Here is a 20,438-nt window from a genome sequence, read left to right as displayed (position 1 = left end):
CCTCTAAAGGCTCAGGGCCTGTGGTCTCGGGAAGAGTCCTCTCTTCCCATAAACATCTTGGAGTTGAGAGCTATCTTCTATGCTCTATCAGTGTGGCCTCAACTGTTGTTAGTCCGGTTTGTCAGATTCCAATCAGACAACATCACCTCAGCGCTTACATAAAATACCAGGGAGAGACTCGGAGTTCCTTAGCCATGAAGGAGCTGACTCGCATTCTGCAGTGGGCAGAAGCCAACGATTGACTCCAATCTGCCATCAACATTCTGGGAGTGGACAACTGTTCACCCCAGGGAGTGGGCTCTCCATCCTGAAGTGTTCTCTCAAATATCCCTCAAGTGGGGGGTTCCAGATTTGGATCTGATGGTGTCCCGCCACAACGCCAAGGTTACAAAGTACTGTTCAAGGTCAAGAGATCCTCAGTCTGTTCTGATAAATGCTCTGGTGGTTCCTTGGCTTACTTGTTTCCTCCATTTGCTCTCCTTCCACAAGTCATTGCTCATATCAAACAGCAGAGAGCATCAGTGATCCTAATAGCTCCTGCATGGCCTCGTAGGATCTGGCTCGCAGATCTGGTAAGGATGTCACCTCTACCTCCTTGGAGGTTACCTCAGAGGAAGGACCTTCTACTTCAGGGTCCTTTCCTTCATCCAAACCTAGAATCTCTGAAGCTAACTGCTTGGAGATTGAATGCCTAGTTCTGTCTAAACGTGGTTTTTCTGAAGTGGTCATTGAAACAATGATTCAGGCTCGAATACTGGTTACTCAAAGGATTTTCCATAAGATATGGCGTAAGTATCTTTCTTGGTGTGACTTTATGGGGTTCTCCTGGAGCCGGGTGAGGATTACCCAGATTTTGTCTTTTCTTCAGGAGGACTGGATAAGGGTTTATCGGTCAGTACTCTGAAGGGTCAAATTTCTGCATTGTCTAACCTTTTGCACAAACACCTGGCAGACCTACCAGATGTTCAAGCCTTTGTTCAGACCCTGGTTAGAATCAGGCCTGTGTTTAAACCTGTTGCTCCCCTGTGGAGCCTTAATTTAGTTCTCAAAGTTTTGCAGCAGGCTCCATTTGAGCCCATGCATGTGGTTGATATAAAACTGTTATCCTGGAAAGTTTTGTTTCTTATTGCCATTTCCTCCACTCGCAGAGTGTCTGAACTTTCAGCTCTGCAATGTGATTCCCCCTACCTTATTTTTTATGCTGATAAGGCGGTCCTTCATACTAAATTGGGGTTCCTCCCTAAGGTGGTATCAGATCAAAACATTAATCTGGAAATTGTTGTTCCTTCTCTTTGTCCTAATCCTTCTTCTCATAAGGAACGTCTTTTGCATAACTTAGATGTTGTGCGTGCTCTTAAGTTTTACCTTAAAATTACTAAATATTTTAGGCAATCTTCTGCCCTATTTGTTGTTTTCTCTGGAAAACGTCAGAAGGCCACTTCTACTACTCTGTCTCTATGGTTGAGAAGTTTGATTCGTTTGGCTTATGAGACTGCCGGACAGCAGCCTCCTGAGATAATTACGGCTCATTCCACTAGGGCTGTCTCCTCTTCTTGGGCTTTCAAAAATGAAGCTTTTGTGTAACAGATTTGCAAGGCGGCAGCATGGTCCTCTCTGCATACTTTTTCCAAATTCTACAGATTTGTTACTTTTGCCTCGACTGAGGCTTCTTTTGGGAGAAAGGTTCTTCAAGCGGTGTTGCCTTCTGTTTAGGTTCTCCTGCCTTTTTCTTCCTCCCTGTTCATTCCGTGTCCTCTAGCTTGAGTATTGGTTCCCACTAGTAATTGGAATGACGTTGTGGACTCTACATGTCTTAGGAAAGAAAACACTTTTTTTTTTTTTATTATTCTTTTTATTAAGAAAAGTTGAGGGTTACAGCATACAAGTGTATACAAACAGAACAATCAGTGCTACTCAAAAAATTCAATAAAGTAACTTCAAATAGACATTGTCAAAAAGCACTTGTTGCAACAAGTATGTAAAGCAGAATACGTTCATTTCAAAGACACTTTTCCAAGAGAATATCGATCTAGGACATAACTATATAAGATTCAGATATGATAATTCAAAATATGTCGCGTATTAGGAGATGATACAGGATACTAATAGTGCCTTATTTGCATATAGGTTGTAAGTAAATTGTATGAACATACCGAAGCTTACTCATGAGCTGTTCCCTCAACCCTCCCATTTTTTAAAACAGTTAAACCAAACAAAACATAACAGGACAGAACAAATCAAATACAACAAAACAAACAAACCACACTACATAAACCACACTACAGGTGATATTGCTGTCTCCATTACCACCCTATATTTCTAGGTTCAAAGGAAGTTATGTTAATTCCTACTTTATGTTCAATAAAATGAAGCAAGAAGGAACGGTTATGTCGATACTCTAAAATTTATTTTTTGGGACCATTTTATGCTCTCTTCCAGAATTAGTATTTTAAATTAAAGAACAAAAACAAAACTGTAGTTAGAAGAGGAAAATTATGCCATGTTAATCTTATAGTGAATAGGGTTGGATTAATTTAGGTGTTAGCAATATGCATCTATAAAGCCTCTATAAGGGTGGGGATATTAATAGTCTTCAATGAGGCAGTGGGGGTGTAATTTGCAGGTTCTATCTTTGGTGAATGCCGCCTTTGAGGTAGTATCATGAATACTGTGAGCAAAAACATCCTCTCCATTACAATAGGTGGTAGATTACATGGCAAATTAGAGTGATGCTCCAAGTAGATGTTTAATAAAACTCAGAAGGACAAGTACCATCAAAACTAAATTTACACAGTAATAAAGCAATGCGGTTAACCTAAGATAGATTATACATATCTTAATTACAAGCAATTGATATGCCGAGCGCAAGGGGCACAAATGAACAAGGTGACCGCACCACATCTGAGCCACTCCTGTTAAGATGCAATTGACTTTCATAATCAAAAGAGCAAATAAAAAGTATTGACATAAAGGCTGTCTTAGAAGCGGCTATACCTTAATGCAGCTTACGTATCACAGTACACTAACTGTATAGGGATATATCTGTGAAAAACAAATTGTTTAGTAGTTGAACGAGGCTCAGGACTAGAAATAAAATTAAACACAACATTACAGACACCTATAAAAGGAGGATTATGAACTGTCCAACCGCACTACAAACAAAAGTTTAGCTTGGGTTCCACGTGAAGTTTAACACGCTGTGTAACATGACATCTTAGTTTGTCCAGTGTAAAGGAGTGTTTTTAAAGCGTGTTGGTCAAAATACCATAGAAGTCAGCTCACCCATAGTCCCCCACTCTAGCCGATGCCAGTCCTGCCCAGGACCCTCAATCGATGACACTGATCTGGTATCCATCCAGCATGATACTTGAAGTAGCGCAGAAAGCATCGAGGAGTGCGTGCAGATGCAGCATCCTTATATGAATTCCATGCAGGCAAGTACAGCGAGATTAGTGAGATGTCAGGCTGTGTTACATCTGACCCCTTAGCGTTGCTGGAAAAGGTGCACATTAGAGGCTGTTGACCTCGGAAAGGTGCAGTAATGGATGACCAGGTGTTCACCCCTAGCTGTGCCGTATCATGAATTTTCCCGGCACCTTGTTTCCTTATCACAGAGGTAGGGATCATGTCAACTAATAAGATGACGGATGAGAAGTTGGTAGCGAGCTCTGCAGGTATAATAGATATTGACGGCAGATAAGAGCCATAGGCCCAGCAAGTCTGCCCGACCTTACCTAACAGTATAAACTTATCTAGTTCGTAGGATAGCCCTATGCTTGTCCCATGCATTTTTAAAGTCCCCCACAGTGTTTGTTGCTACTACCTCTTGAGGAAGTTTATTCCATAAATCAATCACTCTTTCTGTAAAGAAGTGCTTCCTCAAATTACTCCTGAATCTACTACCCTTTAGCTTGAGCTCATGACCCCTTGTTCTTGAATTTTCCATTTTATGTAAAATACCCACAGCCTCAGTTTTACTAAACCCTTTAATGTACTTGAAAGTTGCTATCATATCACCTCTTTCCCTTCTCTCCTCTAAGCTATACATATTTAGGTCATTGAGCCTATCCTGGTAAGTTTTATTTTTTAGACCATGTACCATTTTGGTAGCCCTCCTTTGCACAGATTCAAGTTTGTTAATATCCTTATGAAGATATGGCCTCCAGAACTGCACACAATACTCAAGATGAGGCCTAACTAATGATCTATAAAGTGGCATAAGAACCTTACTATTTCTGCTGCAAATACCTCTACCAATACATCCAAGCATTCTGCTAGCCTTACTCGCTGCATTACTACATTGTTTACTAAGTTTTAAATCATCTGAAATAATAATTCCCAAGTCCTAAACAACTAGGAATACTAATTGTACAAAGAGATACATTTAGGATTGGTAGAAAAGAATACCACAGAAGTAATAAATTCTCTAACTCCAATTATTCTTGTATATGTAGGATTACTCTATCTATTAAAATGTTCCATATCATTCATACTTTAAATCTTTATTGTTACAACTAGGAACAAACATTCACACAGAAGTAGCCTGAAAGAGTTAAAAACACTTAAACCCAGTTAAATAGGATTATTATGATAAGCAATAATGTGTATATTTATCCTGATGCCCACAACAAAAAAATGTAAGATAAGCTAAGCCCTTACAATCCGAGGGCTGAATTACTTTTAAGTTTTGTATATTAAGGTAAATAGTAGGCACCAGGAATCTACAAACATACGTAAAGACAATGGTTCTTTTTTAACTTGGGTAAGCTGTTAAAAAGCGACAGACAGGAGAGAACTAGCTTCTCCTGCTGGACCCCTGACGCGCGTTTCACAGAACGCTTCCTCAGAGGGGGTGCGGGCCGCTGCTACTCAGCGTTATTTATGTGGGTAGTTGTCCCACCTCATGCCCCTGATTCGTTGTCCCTCTTGGTTTAGATTAATCTGATTCGCTGCTAAGTCAGTCTGTAATAAGAATAGACTGTGACATCCGGAGTTTCGTTACGTAATGAGGGGGTGTGAGTTGGGGGGCGTGTATGCTTATACTCATTGACCAGTCACTGCTCAATAGACAGGGGGTGTGTGTGTTGTGTAGTAGCGATTGGATGATCACTGCGAGTTATAAACAAAGCATTAAGAGTTATGAATTGCTTTATATCGTAACATAACAATGCTTCATAGAAAATTCTTATATCTTACCGAATTGGCAGAACTGAGATCATAGTATTCAAAGTAGATAATAAAAATGTGCTTTGTTAACGAACACATTAAGGAATACAGCGTACCTTTAAATGATTGTAAGACGGTTTGGTAAATAAAATGACAGTATACGAACAGATGCTCAAATTTCATAATATATTGTAATATCAGTATTTCTGTCTGCTTATATACAAAGATTCTATCAATTGTTAGGCTGAATCTAATAAGCATTATTAGTTGGCATACTGTTAGTGAGATGGAAAGCAAGCTGCGGTCTCGCCTTTAACCAATCACTGTTGTTTTAATTTCCAAGTATATATGATGCGTTCTGACAGGTAGGTAATCTACTAAACAACTGATCACCGTGTGAAATCTTATTTTATAATTTTTTGATGTTTAGAATCCTGAATATAGCTTATCATTTTGGAATAGCAATTATTCCTTGTGAGATAATATAATGTTATATTCCCAATGTGTGTTGCACTGTTGTGCCGAATCATTGGAAGTAATTGTAAACCAAATCGGTAAATAAACAGACAGCATACAATCGGATGCTAAAATTTCACACTGTATTATAATGTCTATATTTATGTCTGCTGATATACAATAAATCTATCAAATATTAGACTGAATCTGATAAGCATTCTAGATTTACATACTGCCAGTGGGATAGAACGCATACTGCGGTTTAGCCTTTAGCTAATCACTGTTATTTCAATTTCATGTATATATAAAACGTTCAGACAGATAGATAGAATGGATAAAGTAACTGATCACCATATATAATCTTATCTCTCAATTTTAGTGTTAAGAATCCTATGTATAGGTTATCATTGAGGAATAGCGATTATGTTTTGCGACATAGTATTAAATTACCAATGAGTGTGGCACTGTTATACCACAACATTGGGTGAGGATGGCAGTCCTTAATCTTTACTGTATACATAGATGGACTATAATGTAGGTAGACAATGTATAGTATTCTATCCCAAAATCTATCATGGGTTCCATACTTTAAAGATTGTGAAATCTAACAAGTAATAACCTACAATAATCTTTGAATAATAATACGTCATCCCTAGTAGATCTTATAAGTTGGATGTGTACCTTATCAGTATATATGTGTTAGATATTAGTGATAAAGGGAAGTGACAAGGTTAAGCATAGTGAGTGTGATATGTCAAAAATAAAATAAGTGTATAGTGTGATAAAAAAGTAGTACTGTGTACACTAAATTCAAGTTTGTTCCTGATGTGGGTTATACAGATATATTAGTATATCTGCACTTGAGAAAAGGGGGTGTGTGGTAACCTCAGCGTACTGAGAATACAAATATTGTGTGTGACTTAAATAAAAATAATAATAATATGTGGTGCTGATAACAGCCAGTAATGAAAATAAAAAATATTAAATATAGGAAATAAAAAAGGGAAGTGTGAATGGGAGCGTAATTAATATACAAGGTGTGAATATATCCATGATTAATAAATATTATTAATGTTATAATATAGACTGGGGCCAATAGCATGCCCCATGTGAAACCAAAATTATGGAAAGGATAATATTATATTGGATAAATAACATATTATAAATCCATATAAGGAAAGAAAAACTAAAACCCATACCAATAATTTTTTCTATACTGTGTGAACTTAAATATTATTAGACTAAATATTGGATAAGGTGAAAGTACACTGTTATTTCTTTCTGAACTAAGTCAGTTATCTCAAATTATGTAATTGGATATCTTCAGAATTATACATTTATGCTGATTGTTATACAAACCGGGATGTTTTAGAAAGTAGATAACGTATCTTGGAACATGTTTATAACATCAAATATGCTCAAAGAGACAAAGATAAAGGTAAAAAAATCACCTCTGTGGCCAAGCATTTCTTATCACATCATAATGGATCACCCAGAGATCTAAAATACACTGTGATCCAAAAAGCATCTCTTGGCATCAGAGGTGGTAACATTGAAAAGGTTTTATTAAAAATGGAGTGTAAATGGATATATCTCCTAAATGCGGTTAAACCCTTTGGTATGAATGACTTTAACAACTTTATTGTATATATCTAACTTTAAAGACGGAGGGATTAAAGTTCAGATACACATAGCAACATCACTATTTAAACCTGTGATTTCAGTATTGTATATTCATTTAAATTTGTGAGTAAATGTACACCTAGGTTATCCTTAGAATAACCTTTATAGGATATTAATTTCTAAAACATCCCGGTTTGTATAACAATCAGCATAAATGTATAATTCTGAAGATATCCAATTACATAATTTGAGATAACTGACTTAGTTCAGAAAGAAATAACAGTGTACTTTCACCTTATCCAATATTTAGTCTAATAATATTTAAGTTCACACAGTATAGAAAAAATTATTGGTATGGGTTTTAGTTTTTCTTTCCTTATATGGATTTATAATATGTTATTTATCCAATATAATATTATCCTTTCCATAATTTTGGTTTCACATGGGGCATGCTATTGGCCCCAGTCTATATTATAACATTAATAATATTTATTAATCATGGATATATTCACACCTTGTATATTAATTACGCTCCCATTCACACTTCCCTTTTTTATTTCCTATATTTAATATTTTTTATTTTCATTACTGGCTGTTATCAGCACCACATATTATTATTATTTTTATTTAAGTCACACACAATATTTGTATTCTCAGTACGCTGAGGTTACCACACACCCCCTTTTCTCAAGTGCAGATATACTAATATATCTGTATAACCCACATCAGGAACAAACTTGAATTTAGTGTACACAGTACTACTTTTTTATCACACTATACACTTATTTTATTTTTGACATATCACACTCACTATGCTTAACCTAGTCACTTCCCTTTATCACTAATATCTAACACATATATACTGATAAGATACACATCCAATTTATAAGATCTACTAGGGATGACGTATTATTATTCAAAGATTATTGTAGGTTATTACTTGTTAGATTTCACAATCTTTAAAGTATGGAACCCATGATAGATTTTGGGATAGAATACTATACATTATCTACCTACATTTTAGTCCATCTATGTATACAGTAAAGATTAAGGACTGCCATCCTCACCCAATGTTGTGGTATAACAGTGCCACACTCATTGGTAATTTAATACTATGTCGCAAAACATAATCGCTATTCCTCAATGATAACCTATACATAGGATTCTTAACACTAAAATTGAGAGATAAGATTATATATGGTGATCAGTTACTTTATCCATTCTATCTATCTGTCTGAACGTTTTATATATACATGAAATTGAAATAACAGTGATTAGCTAAAGGCTAAACCGCAGTATGCGTTCTATCCCACTGGCAGTATGTAAATCTAGAATGCTTATCAGATTCAGTCTAATATTTGATAGATTTATTGTATATCAGCAGACATAAATATAGACATTATAATACAGTGTGAAATTTTAGCATCCGATTGTATGCTGTCTGTTTATTTACCGATTTGGTTTACAATTACTTCCAATGATTCGGCACAACAGTGCAACACACATTGGGAATATAACATTATATTATCTCACAAGGAATAATTGCTATTCCAAAATGATAAGCTATATTCAGGATTCTAAACATCAAAAAATTATAAAATAAGATTTCACACGGTGATCAGTTGTTTAGTAGATTACCTACCTGTCAGAACGCATCATATATACTTGGAAATTAAAACAACAGTGATTGGTTAAAGGCGAGACCGCAGCTTGCTTTCCATCTCACTAACAGTATGCCAACTAATAATGCTTATTAGATTCAGCCTAACAATTGATAGAATCTTTGTATATAAGCAGACAGAAATACTGATATTACAATATATTATAAAATTTGAGCATCTGTTCGTATACTGTCATTTTATTTACCAAACCGTCTTACAATAATTTAAAGGTACGCTGTATTCCTTAATGTGTTCGTTAACAAAGCACATTTTAATTATCTACTTTGAATACTATGATCTCAGTTCTGCCAATTCGGTAAGATATAAGAATTTTCTATGAAGCATTGTTATGTTACGATATAAAGCAATTCATAATTCTTAATGCTTTGTTTATAACTCGCAGTGATCATCCAATCGCTACTACACAACACACACACACCCTGTCTATTGAGCAGTGACTGGTCAATGAGTATAAGCATACACGCCCCCCCAACTCACACCCCCTCATTACGTAACAAAACTCCGGATGTCACAGTCTATTCTTATTACAGACTGACTTAGCAGCGAATCAGATTAATCTAAACCAAGAGGGACAACGAATCAGGGGCATGAGGTGGGACAACTACCCACATAAATAACGCTGAGTAGCAGCGGCCCGCACCCCCTCTGAGGAAGCGTTCTGTGAAACGCGCGTCAGGGGTCCAGCAGGAGAAGCTAGTTCTCTCCTGTCTGTCGCTTTTTAACAGCTTACCCAAGTTAAAAAAGAACCATTGTCTTTACGTATGTTTGTAGATTCCTGGTGCCTACTATTTACCTTAATATACAAAACTTAAAAGTAATTCAGCCCTCGGATTGTAAGGGCTTAGCTTATCTTACATTTTTTTGTTGTGGGCATCAGGATAAATATACACATTATTGCTTATCATAATAATCCTATTTAACTGGGTTTAAGTGTTTTTAACTCTTTCAGGCTACTTCTGTGTGAATGTTTGTTCCTAGTTGTAACAATAAAGATTTAAAGTATGAATGATATGGAACATTTTAATAGATAGAGTAATCCTACATCTACAAGAATAATTGGAGTTAGAGAATGTATTACTTCTGTGGTATTCTTTTCTACCAATCCTAAATGTATCTCTTTGTACAATTAGTATTCCTAGTTGTTTAGCTCTGTTCTCTAAGAATCCACAATAGATACGTATCTTAACTGTTATAAGTGACTACAAAGTACTGGTATATTACATACCCTTTTTTGATTTATATAATAGGTACAATATCTATCATTTACTAACTCCTACCAATCCCCCATTTCATTACAAAGCTTAATTCCCAAGTCCTGTTCCTCGTCTGTAACAGTCAGTAAAGTGTCATTGAGTCTGTAATTAACATTTGGATTTTTCTTCCCTAAATGCATTATTTTACACTTTGCTGTGTTAAACTTTAGATCCCAGTTGTTTGTCCAATCCTCCAATTGTTGTATATCACTTCTCATTTTGTCTACCCCCCCTGGAACATCCACTCTGTTGCAAATTTTTGTATCATCTGCAAAGAGACATACTTTCCCCTGTAGCCCTTTGCTGATATTGCAGATAAATATGTTAAACAAAACATTGTTTACACTAGTAACAGCCCCCTCTGCTGAATGAACTCCATTTACTAAGACACTTTGTTTTCTGTCCTTAAGCCAGCATTCCACCCAGTTCACAATTTTTGAATCTAGACCAAGGAGATATAGTTTGTGAATAAGTTTATTGTGTGGGACGGTGTCAAATGCTTTGCTGAAATCTAGATATGCTACATCAACTGCTCCTCCCTTGTCTAATACTTTTGTTACATAATCAAAGAAGTCAATTAGATTAGTCTGACATGATCTCCCTGAAGTAAAACCATGCTGATTTTGGTCCTCTAAATTGTTTGTCTTTATGTAAGTCATAATTCTTTCTTTTAAGAGGCTTTCCATTAATTTCCCTACTACTGAAGTTAAACTAACTGGCCTGTAGTTGCCAGATTCTTCTCTACTGCCCTTTTTATGAAGAGGTATTACATTTGCTATTCTCCAATCATCTGGGACAGCTCCTGTTAATAGTGACTGATTAAACAGATCAGTTAATGGGACAGTTAGCACTGATCGAAGTTCTTTTAAAACCCTTGGATGAATATTATCAGGACCCACTGCCTTTGTAACATTTATTTTTGATAATGCTAACAAAACCTCATCCTCTGTAAAAAGATTACTGTTAAGCTTGTTTCTATTTTGCGTAGCATCCCTTAATGTAGACATTGTATCTTCACAATCTTTAGTGAAAACAGAACCAAAGTAATCATTGAGACAGTCTGCAATATGCTTATCTCCTATTATTCTACCATCAACTGATTTCAATTTTACTATTCCTACCTTATTTTTTCTTCTTTCACTGATATATCTAAAGAATGTTTTGTCCCCATGTTTTACTGACTGTGCTATCTTCTCTTCTGCATGAGCTTTAACCTTCCTAATTAACTGCTTAGTCTTTTTTTGTTGGAGTCTCCATATTTTCATATCATCATTCTCGGCCGCCTGATGAGCCAGATAAACATCTCCCATATCCTGAGTCCGCACAGCCGGGTCTGGAAAGAGTAGTGCTGAATCTGTTGTGGTAGTATTCAATTGCAGCTGTGCTGGAGGTGTTTTGTGCATGTCCAGTGTGGAGAGGCAGGTTTGCGCAGTCAAGAGACTACATTTTTGACAACAAGGTCCCCTAGCTGCCTGGATGGTATCATGTAATTTCTCATAGCTAGAGAGCAAATGTTCAAATGCCGGCAAGAGCATTTCAATTATTTGCACGGCCATATTTTTTCCCGACTCCATTGCTCTGTATAGAGAGCCAGTATGTACAGAATCCCACGTGGGTTACCGTTACTTGAAATGACCTCCGGGGAAGAAGAGAGTGGGTTTCTTCTATCCACTAGTAGTTCCCGGACAGCTTCTCTGTCAAGGGAGGTGCAGATGGCATGGAAGAAGGATGGTGTAAAGGAGATTAAAATAGCTTCTCTCCAGAGCTACAAAAGCTTGCATCCATCTTCTAGAGCCGCCCACCGGAAGTCAAGAAAACAAAATTTATGCTTACCTAGCTTACCTAATAAATGTCTTTCTTTCCAGACATGGAGTGTCCACGACCCCACCCTCTTTTTATTTTTAATTTGGTAGTTTTTTTGAGTACACCTCAGGCACCTTTTCACCCTTGTGTTTTCTTCCTTTCCATTTCCTTCGGCTGAATGACTGGGGGTTATGAGTAAGGCAGTTACACTTAACAGCTTTGCTGGGGTACTCTTCGCCTCCTCCTGCTGGCCAGGAGTTGAATATTCCACTAGTTATTGGAATGACGTTGTGGACTCTCCGGAAATAAATAAATTTACCATGTAAGCATAAATTTTGTTTTATATGTTTTTACATTCTTTTTATTTTAATCACTGTTTGATTATTAAAAATTGAATATGTATTAAAAGGTTTATCTGTATTTATAATATATCCTAGGGGTGGGGTATTTTATTTTTATTTCTTTTGATGCATATAAATAAATCACAGTATAGTGAAGAACAAGATGCCCTAGGAACAAAGCTGGGCAATTAGACAGCACAGACCACAGACACAAACAGCAACAAATAAGGGAAATGAAAACAGGACGCAGAAGCTTCAGCCCATTGCTAGCAGACAGTGTGACAAGGTCATTGTTTTGTACAGATTTTCAAAAGATCATTATTTAAGAACATTATTTATAAGAATAAAGTTTGTTTGTGTTGTACATGCAAAAATAAAATAAAAAATAGTTTTGAACAATCAGAGGGCCAAATTAATTACATTTAAAACATGTTTTAATATATTTGTAGGTATACAGTAAGATAATTGATAAAAAAAATAGATGAAATATTTTTCACAAAAACATTTTGGATAATTTTGTTTGTTATTTTTCGTAATTTAGTGTGTATTTTTTGTAATTTCATCTTTTTTTATTTTTTGTAGTCAGATACTTTGTAATTTTTAGAGTAGTGTTAGGATTTTTTAAATGTGTAGTTTAGGTTTATTTAATTGGTAGTTAGTTTAATTTTAGTTTAATAATTACATTAGTTGAATTGTTAGTTTAAACTTAGTTCCTTTAATGTGACAGGTAAGTTTTAATTTAATTTAAGATAGGGAAATTGTAATTTTAATATAAAGTTAGGGGGGCATTAGGTTTAGGGGTTACTAGTTTAAATTAGTTTATTGCGATGTGGGGGGCTTTTGGTCTAGGGGTTAATAGTTTACTTTAGTATATTTCGTTGTGGGGGGCTTACGGTTTAAGGGTTAATAGGTTTATTATAGTGGTGGCGGTGTAGGGCTTAATAACTTTAGTACAGTGGGGGCGATGTGGGTGGGTGGGTGGACAGCAGATTAGGGGTTAATATTATTTAAATAGTGTTTGCGATGCAGGAGGGTGGCGGTTTAGGGTTAATAACTTTATTATAGTGGGGACGATGGCGGGGAGAGACGGAATGGGGTTAATAATTATTTTTAGTGGCGGCGATGTTGGGAGCGGCAGATTAGGGGTTAATAAGTTTAATATAGTGTTTGCGACGCGGGAGGGCCTCGGTTTAGGGGTTAATAGGTAGTTTATGGGTATTTAGTGTACTTTGTGACAATTTAGTTATGAGCTTTATGCAACAGTTTTGTAGCGTAAAACTCCTAACTACTGCTTTTAGATTGCGGAACGGATCTTTTCGATATAGGGTGCAATGCAAGCTTTTTAGCCTGACCGCAAAACTCGTAATGGCAGCGCTATAGAAGTCCCATGAAAAAACTTCATTTTTACGAGTGCGGGACTGACGTTGCGTTACAGGCTAAAAGGCTTGCGGTACAGCTATACCGACAAGACTTGAAATGGCTGCGGTGCTGTTTTAACGCTGAAATGGCCATTTTTTCAGCGTTAAAACACGAACGCAAAACTCGTAATCTAGGTGTAAGTTTTTAAATGGTTTTATACTGGATTTTTAGATCAGTATGTGTGCATATTATTCTTTATAGTGTTGTCTATTACATGCAGTTATATGAAAATCGATGTATAATGTCCCTTTAAGATTCCCCATATAATAATCTTAGGTGGTGGCAGCATAGATATACTTTAGTGTGGGTGTTATTAAAGGGCTATATGGGAATATTTTTCTAGGTCGACACTGAACTAAGTCACAGGCTTGCCTGGAGTGGCTAGAGTTTGACACATTGCTTAAGGTGGAAATGGTCTGTTAATCCTTTCTGTAGAAAATAAGTTACTGGTGCAGGATTGGTTAACCCTGGACATCACAATGCTGTATAATTATTTATACTAAGGAGCATGGCCGGTATTTTTTCCATAAAAGGTGGCACCCATATTGTTATGTTCCTTCAAGGCAAGGTAAAGTTATTTGAAAGCTATACAAAATAATTTCGTCTAATGAACTTTCATAGCTAATTAAAAACAACTTATCACACTGGATTAATCAACTTGAACATTTCAATGAGTGGATTTGATCAGGCCCCTCGTGTCACATGCATATTGAAAAGGACCACTTTTTTAAATTAAATGTCTTGGTGGATATTTTGACGTACAAAACATTTTCAGATTTAAAAGGTTAATACACATTATACTCTAATAATTTAGTTTGATTTACATGTAAAAAGTTGTGCTTTCAACACCCATTATACCCTTTAATGAGACAGAACCTCATGCCAGCTTTAGATGTGAAATTTTACAATGAAGCTAGTCCTGCCACTTCTCTCTTTTTCTGCAGTTGGAAGATGTTGGATACAGGCCCATTGTACTCAGTTTTGTTGCACAACTGACTCAGAATGATAAGAGCCATTGATTGTGTGGGGTTAGCTAGGGTGTATAGAATGCAACATATTTCCACAACTTGGTCCCTAATGGAAAATTCCAAAGCTCATTTCAACAGTTTATTTGTAATTCACATTCTAATTCAAGACTATCAACATTGAAAAACCTCCTACAGAACAGAATATGTCAGTTTTTCCTTTTAATTCTGTACATGGAATGCACAATATTGAAAAGGACATGGAAATCATAATTAAACTTTCATGATGGAGACATAGGGGCCGATTTATTAAAGTGCGAGCGGACATGATACGATGTAGCGTATCATGTCCGCCACACATCGATAGATGCCGACAGCATACGTTGTTGACATTTATCATTGCACAAGCAGTTCTTCTGAACTGTTTGTGCAATGTATAAGATCGGGCAGATTGATTGGGCGGATTGATGTCCGCAGTCTCAGAGCAGGCGAAACAGTTAAGGAGCAGCGGTCTTAAGACCGCTGCTTCATAACTGTTGTTTCCGGCGAGCCTGAAGGCCAGAAGCAGGGGCATCAAGCTCCATTCAGAGCTTGATAATTGGGCCCCATAGTGCTAAAATAAATATATTTATTTTATCAAATTCTCTTTCCCCCTTGATACCTTGTGTTGAAACTTTCCATGAGAGCATACACACGTCTTGACTACTAAATAAAAAAATAAAAAACACTATCACAATCAACATTGCAAATACTTCTGACATATAGTATATATGTTATTGTTATTAACACTAGTAACATGGCAATAGCCTGTACAATCTATAAAATCACTCAGTGAAAGGGAACTAGAGTGTCCCTAAAAATAATATAAATATAATTAATAATTTTAGTAGATATACATTTCTTTCATGATTCAGATAGAGAGCCCAATTTTAAACATTTACTTCTATTATCTAATTTGCTTCATTCTTTAGATATCATGTGTTGAAGAAAAAGCAATGTACATGGGTGAGCAAATCACACGAGGCGTCTATGTGCAACCACCAATCATCAGCTACTGAGCCTATCTAGATATGCTTTTCAGCAAAAGGATATCAAGAGAATGAAACACATTAGATAATAGAAATAAATTAGAAAGCTGTTTAAAATTGCATGCTCTTTCTAAATGATGAAAGGAAACATTTGGGTTTCATGTTTCTTTAAAGTCTCACCTTAGATTAAGATGCATATATCCTAATGAATCATTTTCTTTATTATGCAGCAGTAACAGTAAAAAGTTATTTTAAAATAAATATAGTTTCTGGCCACTTTGAAATGGCTGCCAAGCTCTGCCCACTGATGACATCACGATCTGGGCTGCATCTATACTCTCTGCATTGGCAGTTTGTTGATTCCAACTAGTGAGTCTTTTGTAACTAGTGAAGACTTTAATGCAGCACAGATCATGATGTCATCAATGGGCAGAACTTCCATTTAAAAGTGGCCAGAAACAATATTCACTTTAAAATAACTTTTAACGTTCCTACTGCAAGATATAGAAATGGGTGCAGGAGGCTATTTGCAACTTAATCTACAGACTACGTAACTAATTTTTTATTTATTAAATCTTTTATTATTGCATTTTAAAAAGAGAAAACCTCTAAAAATCTTTTAAAACCTTAAATAAAAATACAGTATTGTTTTTTTTTTTTTTTTTTTAAATGCTCTGAGAGATTAAGCACTAAAATCATGCAGTGGCTTATACTCAATGACAGATGAGTGACTACATTATTAATTGAAGGAGACTGAGGCGGCAATGCTACAGTTTATTGTTAATAAAAGATTAAACACAATTAAAATAAACAAATAAATATGCTTAATCCATGTAATTTCTACTTGAGCCAATTACAGCTGTTTGAAAATGACTCACACATTTTTACAGTTGTAAGGTAAGTTTACAACCTTCTGTGCAGTGTGTCCATCCTGCATTCGTTATTATTCTAACATTGATCTTTTCTGGCTCCATTACAAGGACATACACATATTTATATGAACGAGCACTAAATTAGGGTTTTGCATTTGTGAGCTTCAGGAGGAAATGCCTGCAAAAGATGGCAGTCACAAGTCACATTCGGCAATTTTCTAAGCCATATTTATTCCGTTGTGAAAGTGCAACATGCTAAGATCTGTGCAAATACAGATCTTAGAATATTACACTTTCACATTATTTTTTTCCTGAAGTTCACAAATGTTTTGCATCAGAGCCTTTTTTCCTTAAAGGGACACTAAACCCAAATTTTTTCTTTCATGATTTAGACCAGGGGTGTCCAAACTTTGCTCTCCAGAGGTTTTGGAACTACATTTCCGATGATGCTCAGCCAGCATTTTATCTAGCTGAGCATCATGGGAAATGTAGTTCCAAAACCTCTGGAGAGCAAAGTTTGGACATCCCTGATTTAGACAGAGCATAACATACAATTTTAAAGGGACAGTATACACCAATTTTCATTTATTTGCATGTAATAGACACTACTATAAAGAATAATATGCATAGATACTGATCTAAAAATCCAGTATAAAACCATTTAAAAACTTACTCAGAAGCTCCCAGTTTAGCACTGCTAAAAAGGATATCTGGAACACCCACTGAAAGTGGTTCTATAGCAAAAAAATCAGACACTCCCCCCTCCCTCTGCATATGGAAAGACCCTTTACACAAACAGGAGCAAACTGGAGTAGGTATACATCAGTCTTCTACTAAAACTTTGGGGCTTGGTTAGGAGTCTGAAAATCAGCGCAATGTTATTTAAAAAAAAAAAAAAAAAAAGCTGTATAGGCTGTATAAATGGATCATCTACAAAACTTTTATGCAAAGAAAAATCTAGTGTATAATGTACTTTGTAATTTTCTAATTTACTCCTATTGTAAAATTTTCTTTGTTTCCCTGCTATCTATATTTGAAAATCTGAAATCTAAGCTTAGGAGCCGGCCCACTTTTGGTTGAGAACCTGGGAAGTGCTTGCTGATTGGTGTCTTGATGAATTTGTGGGTATTTTGAGAAAAATAGTATTATTTTCAGCAAGATCAGAAGATAGAAATATTCCTTGTATAAATTTTCTGTGTGCATGAAAAATAGCACCTTAATGTAATTTTTTTAAATGCTTACAACATTATTTACTCTCCTTATATTGTTCTTTAGATTTATTTGTTTTTATCTGCAGATCCGAAACAAAGGATTCATACAATCAAAATGATGCACAAATATCTCCTATGGACCAGAAAACTTCTGGAAATAGCACCTTGTCAAACTCTAGAATGAGAATAAATTCAGAGCCCACCTTTGAAGAACCGTATATACATAACAGTTTTGAAGGGAATTTTCAAGTCTCAATGAACAGCTCATTCCAAATGTAAGTTTTATATATTGTGCTTACCAATATACAATGCTCACAAACCTGCATATTTTATCATATTTATTTCCTTCTTAATATCAGGAGAGTCCGCGGCATCATTCCTTACTGTAGGGAAATACTGAACCTGGCCACCAGGAGAAGGCAAAGACACCCCAGCCAAAGACTTAAATACCTCTCCCACTTCCCCAATTCCCCAGTCATTCTTTGCCTTTCGTCACAGGAGGATGGCAGAGAAGTGTCAGAAGATTTTGGAGTAGTTCCTTGGGAAGGGTTATCTGCCTTTCGATATGGGACTGGAGTTTTAAGTAGTCTTGTCAGCCTCTCAGTGAGAGCATTGACGGAAGTTAGAGTCTGGAGATGCATGGAGAGTCTTTTTGCAAACCCATCCAGACTGCCTGCTAACAGCTCCTAAGCAATCAGTGTTGACGAGTTTTACTGCCTGCTTGTCTTTCTCACTCTAGTCCATGTCAGGAGCGATGCTACAAGACTGTCACACTTGAGAGGCTGTGTTTCTGTTCCACAGCATGGATTCTGGTAAGATCGTTTCAATTTTTACATATGTTGAAAACGCTAGAACAGGGGTTCTCAAACTTTTTTGCGCCAGGGACCCTTTACAGGGGAGAACATTTTCCAAGGACCCCCTTGTAATATTATTACTAAGTAAGCATATGCTTATTACAATTTTTAGTCTTAGTTGCCATTGGAAGTATTTTAATTCTTAAACATTTCAACCTAAATAATTCAGACCTGTTTCACCATTATAAACAGAAACACATTTCAATTGTTCAAAGTGCATTTGGACTCAACTTGACAGCATTTACTTTAAGTCATTTTTATTAACAACTTTCATAAAATCAACAGTAGCAATCCTGTCATTTAAAATCACCAGTCTAAAGATGAGTTTAACTTTAAGTAATTGTTTCAACTTTAAAATAATAAACTAATTGAAGTTTTCAAGAGACAGTTACAGCAAACATCATAGTAATTGAACTTATTACTTTTATAACATCCTTAATGAGATGGATGAGCCTGTCTCTCACTACACAGTGTATCCACTCTTGGAGGGATGGATGACAAGCAGACTCTCAGATCATTCTCCACATGCAAGCGAGCTCTGTACTTAGTCTTCATTGCAGTCAAAGTTGAGAATGATGACTCACAGAGGTATGTGGTAGGAAAGGGTAGCAATATTCTCATTGCCTCAGCATTGAGTTCAGGATACTCATGTGACAGGTAGGGCCAGAAATCAGCAAAAGACACCTGCCGGAATCTGGCCTTCAATGTCCTATCAGAGGATTATTCCAAAACCTCCTCTTCTGCCTTACCAGTAAGGCCACTTGTTGTTGCAGTTGTGGCAAAGGGATCCTGCACCCAGTCCCAGGCATCGGCATTCACATCGGAGAAGTAAGAGTTGAAGTGCTTGCTTAGTGCAGTGAGGTGAGAGATTGCTACTTCGCTCACTATAGCCACAGACAGGTTGTTTTGGTGCAGAAATTCTGTTATTTGGGGAAACATGTCTGTTACTCTGTCTCGTATCCTTTTTCTCTTTTATCTCAGTCACCGGTAAGCAAAAATTCAGACCTGTCCCACAGTGCGCAGGCGGGCAATGCGTCCTGACCTAGACCTTCCTAGAAGGTTTGTTTGTATTGATCCGGATCAGCCTATGAGGAATGAACAGGTAGGGGGATGAGTAGTAGGTCAAATTGCAACCTCCCAAACAGCGTTTCCCAAACGCTGTCAAATTAAAAGCATAAAAGTTCAATTAAAGAGAAGTTGCAGGCAGTAAAAAAAATAAGATAGTTAAAATAGCCAATTTTTTTGCGGACCCCCAAGCTATGGTCACGAACCCCCTGGGGTCCGGGGACCCCACTTTGAGAACCACTGCACTAGAAGACAGGATCACAGTGTGGCTCCTTTTATCTTAATAGGATCATGGGTTAATATCTCCTGAGGGGGATTATTGAACAGTGGGGATTAATCAAATGTGATGCTTTGATTTTATGCTGATTTATGTGTGAGATTTATTGGGCTCAAAGACTGTTTGTTATGTGACTGGAACGCACAGGTTTTTACTTTCAATTTGAGTGCTGCGCAGCTTGTAGCTTGGCACACTTTTTCTCATAGCAGGGGCGGTTCTGCCTTGCGCACTATGTGATCGGGAGTGGCCTCGCTTTCATTTCCTCTTAAGCTATGGAGGATTCTGATATTTTAGAGGGTACGCCCTCTATTCCAAATAGTAATACCTGTTTATATTTTGAGGACTCTTTGGTATGCCCACCCTCTCAATTATGTTCCACATGCCTTGACAATGTTATTCGTCAAAGAAGGCTAACCCTTTTAG

General features: G+C 36.5%; 1 protein-coding gene across 5 annotated transcripts in view; it reads left to right on the top strand.

The window, feature by feature from the left end:
• Positions 1-20,438, top strand: part of ARHGEF37 (Rho guanine nucleotide exchange factor 37) — a 300,854-nt gene that overhangs the window by 63,693 nt on the left and 216,723 nt on the right. For all 5 annotated transcript variants that reach the window (XM_053717097.1, XM_053717094.1, XM_053717098.1 and 2 more), the window contains one exon: positions 17,906-18,094. In XM_053717097.1, the coding sequence (XP_053573072.1) occupies positions 17,955-18,094 (140 nt within the window). In that variant the 5' untranslated portion in view covers positions 17,906-17,954. The remainder of the gene's footprint in view (positions 1-17,905; positions 18,095-20,438) is intronic.

This window comes from Bombina bombina, chromosome 6 (genome assembly GCF_027579735.1).
Source record: "Bombina bombina isolate aBomBom1 chromosome 6, aBomBom1.pri, whole genome shotgun sequence".
In the NCBI taxonomy this organism is placed as follows: domain Eukaryota; kingdom Metazoa; phylum Chordata; class Amphibia; order Anura; family Bombinatoridae; genus Bombina; species Bombina bombina.
Note: the sequence above shows the minus strand (reverse complement) of the source record. Positions and strands in the feature narration are given on the sequence as shown.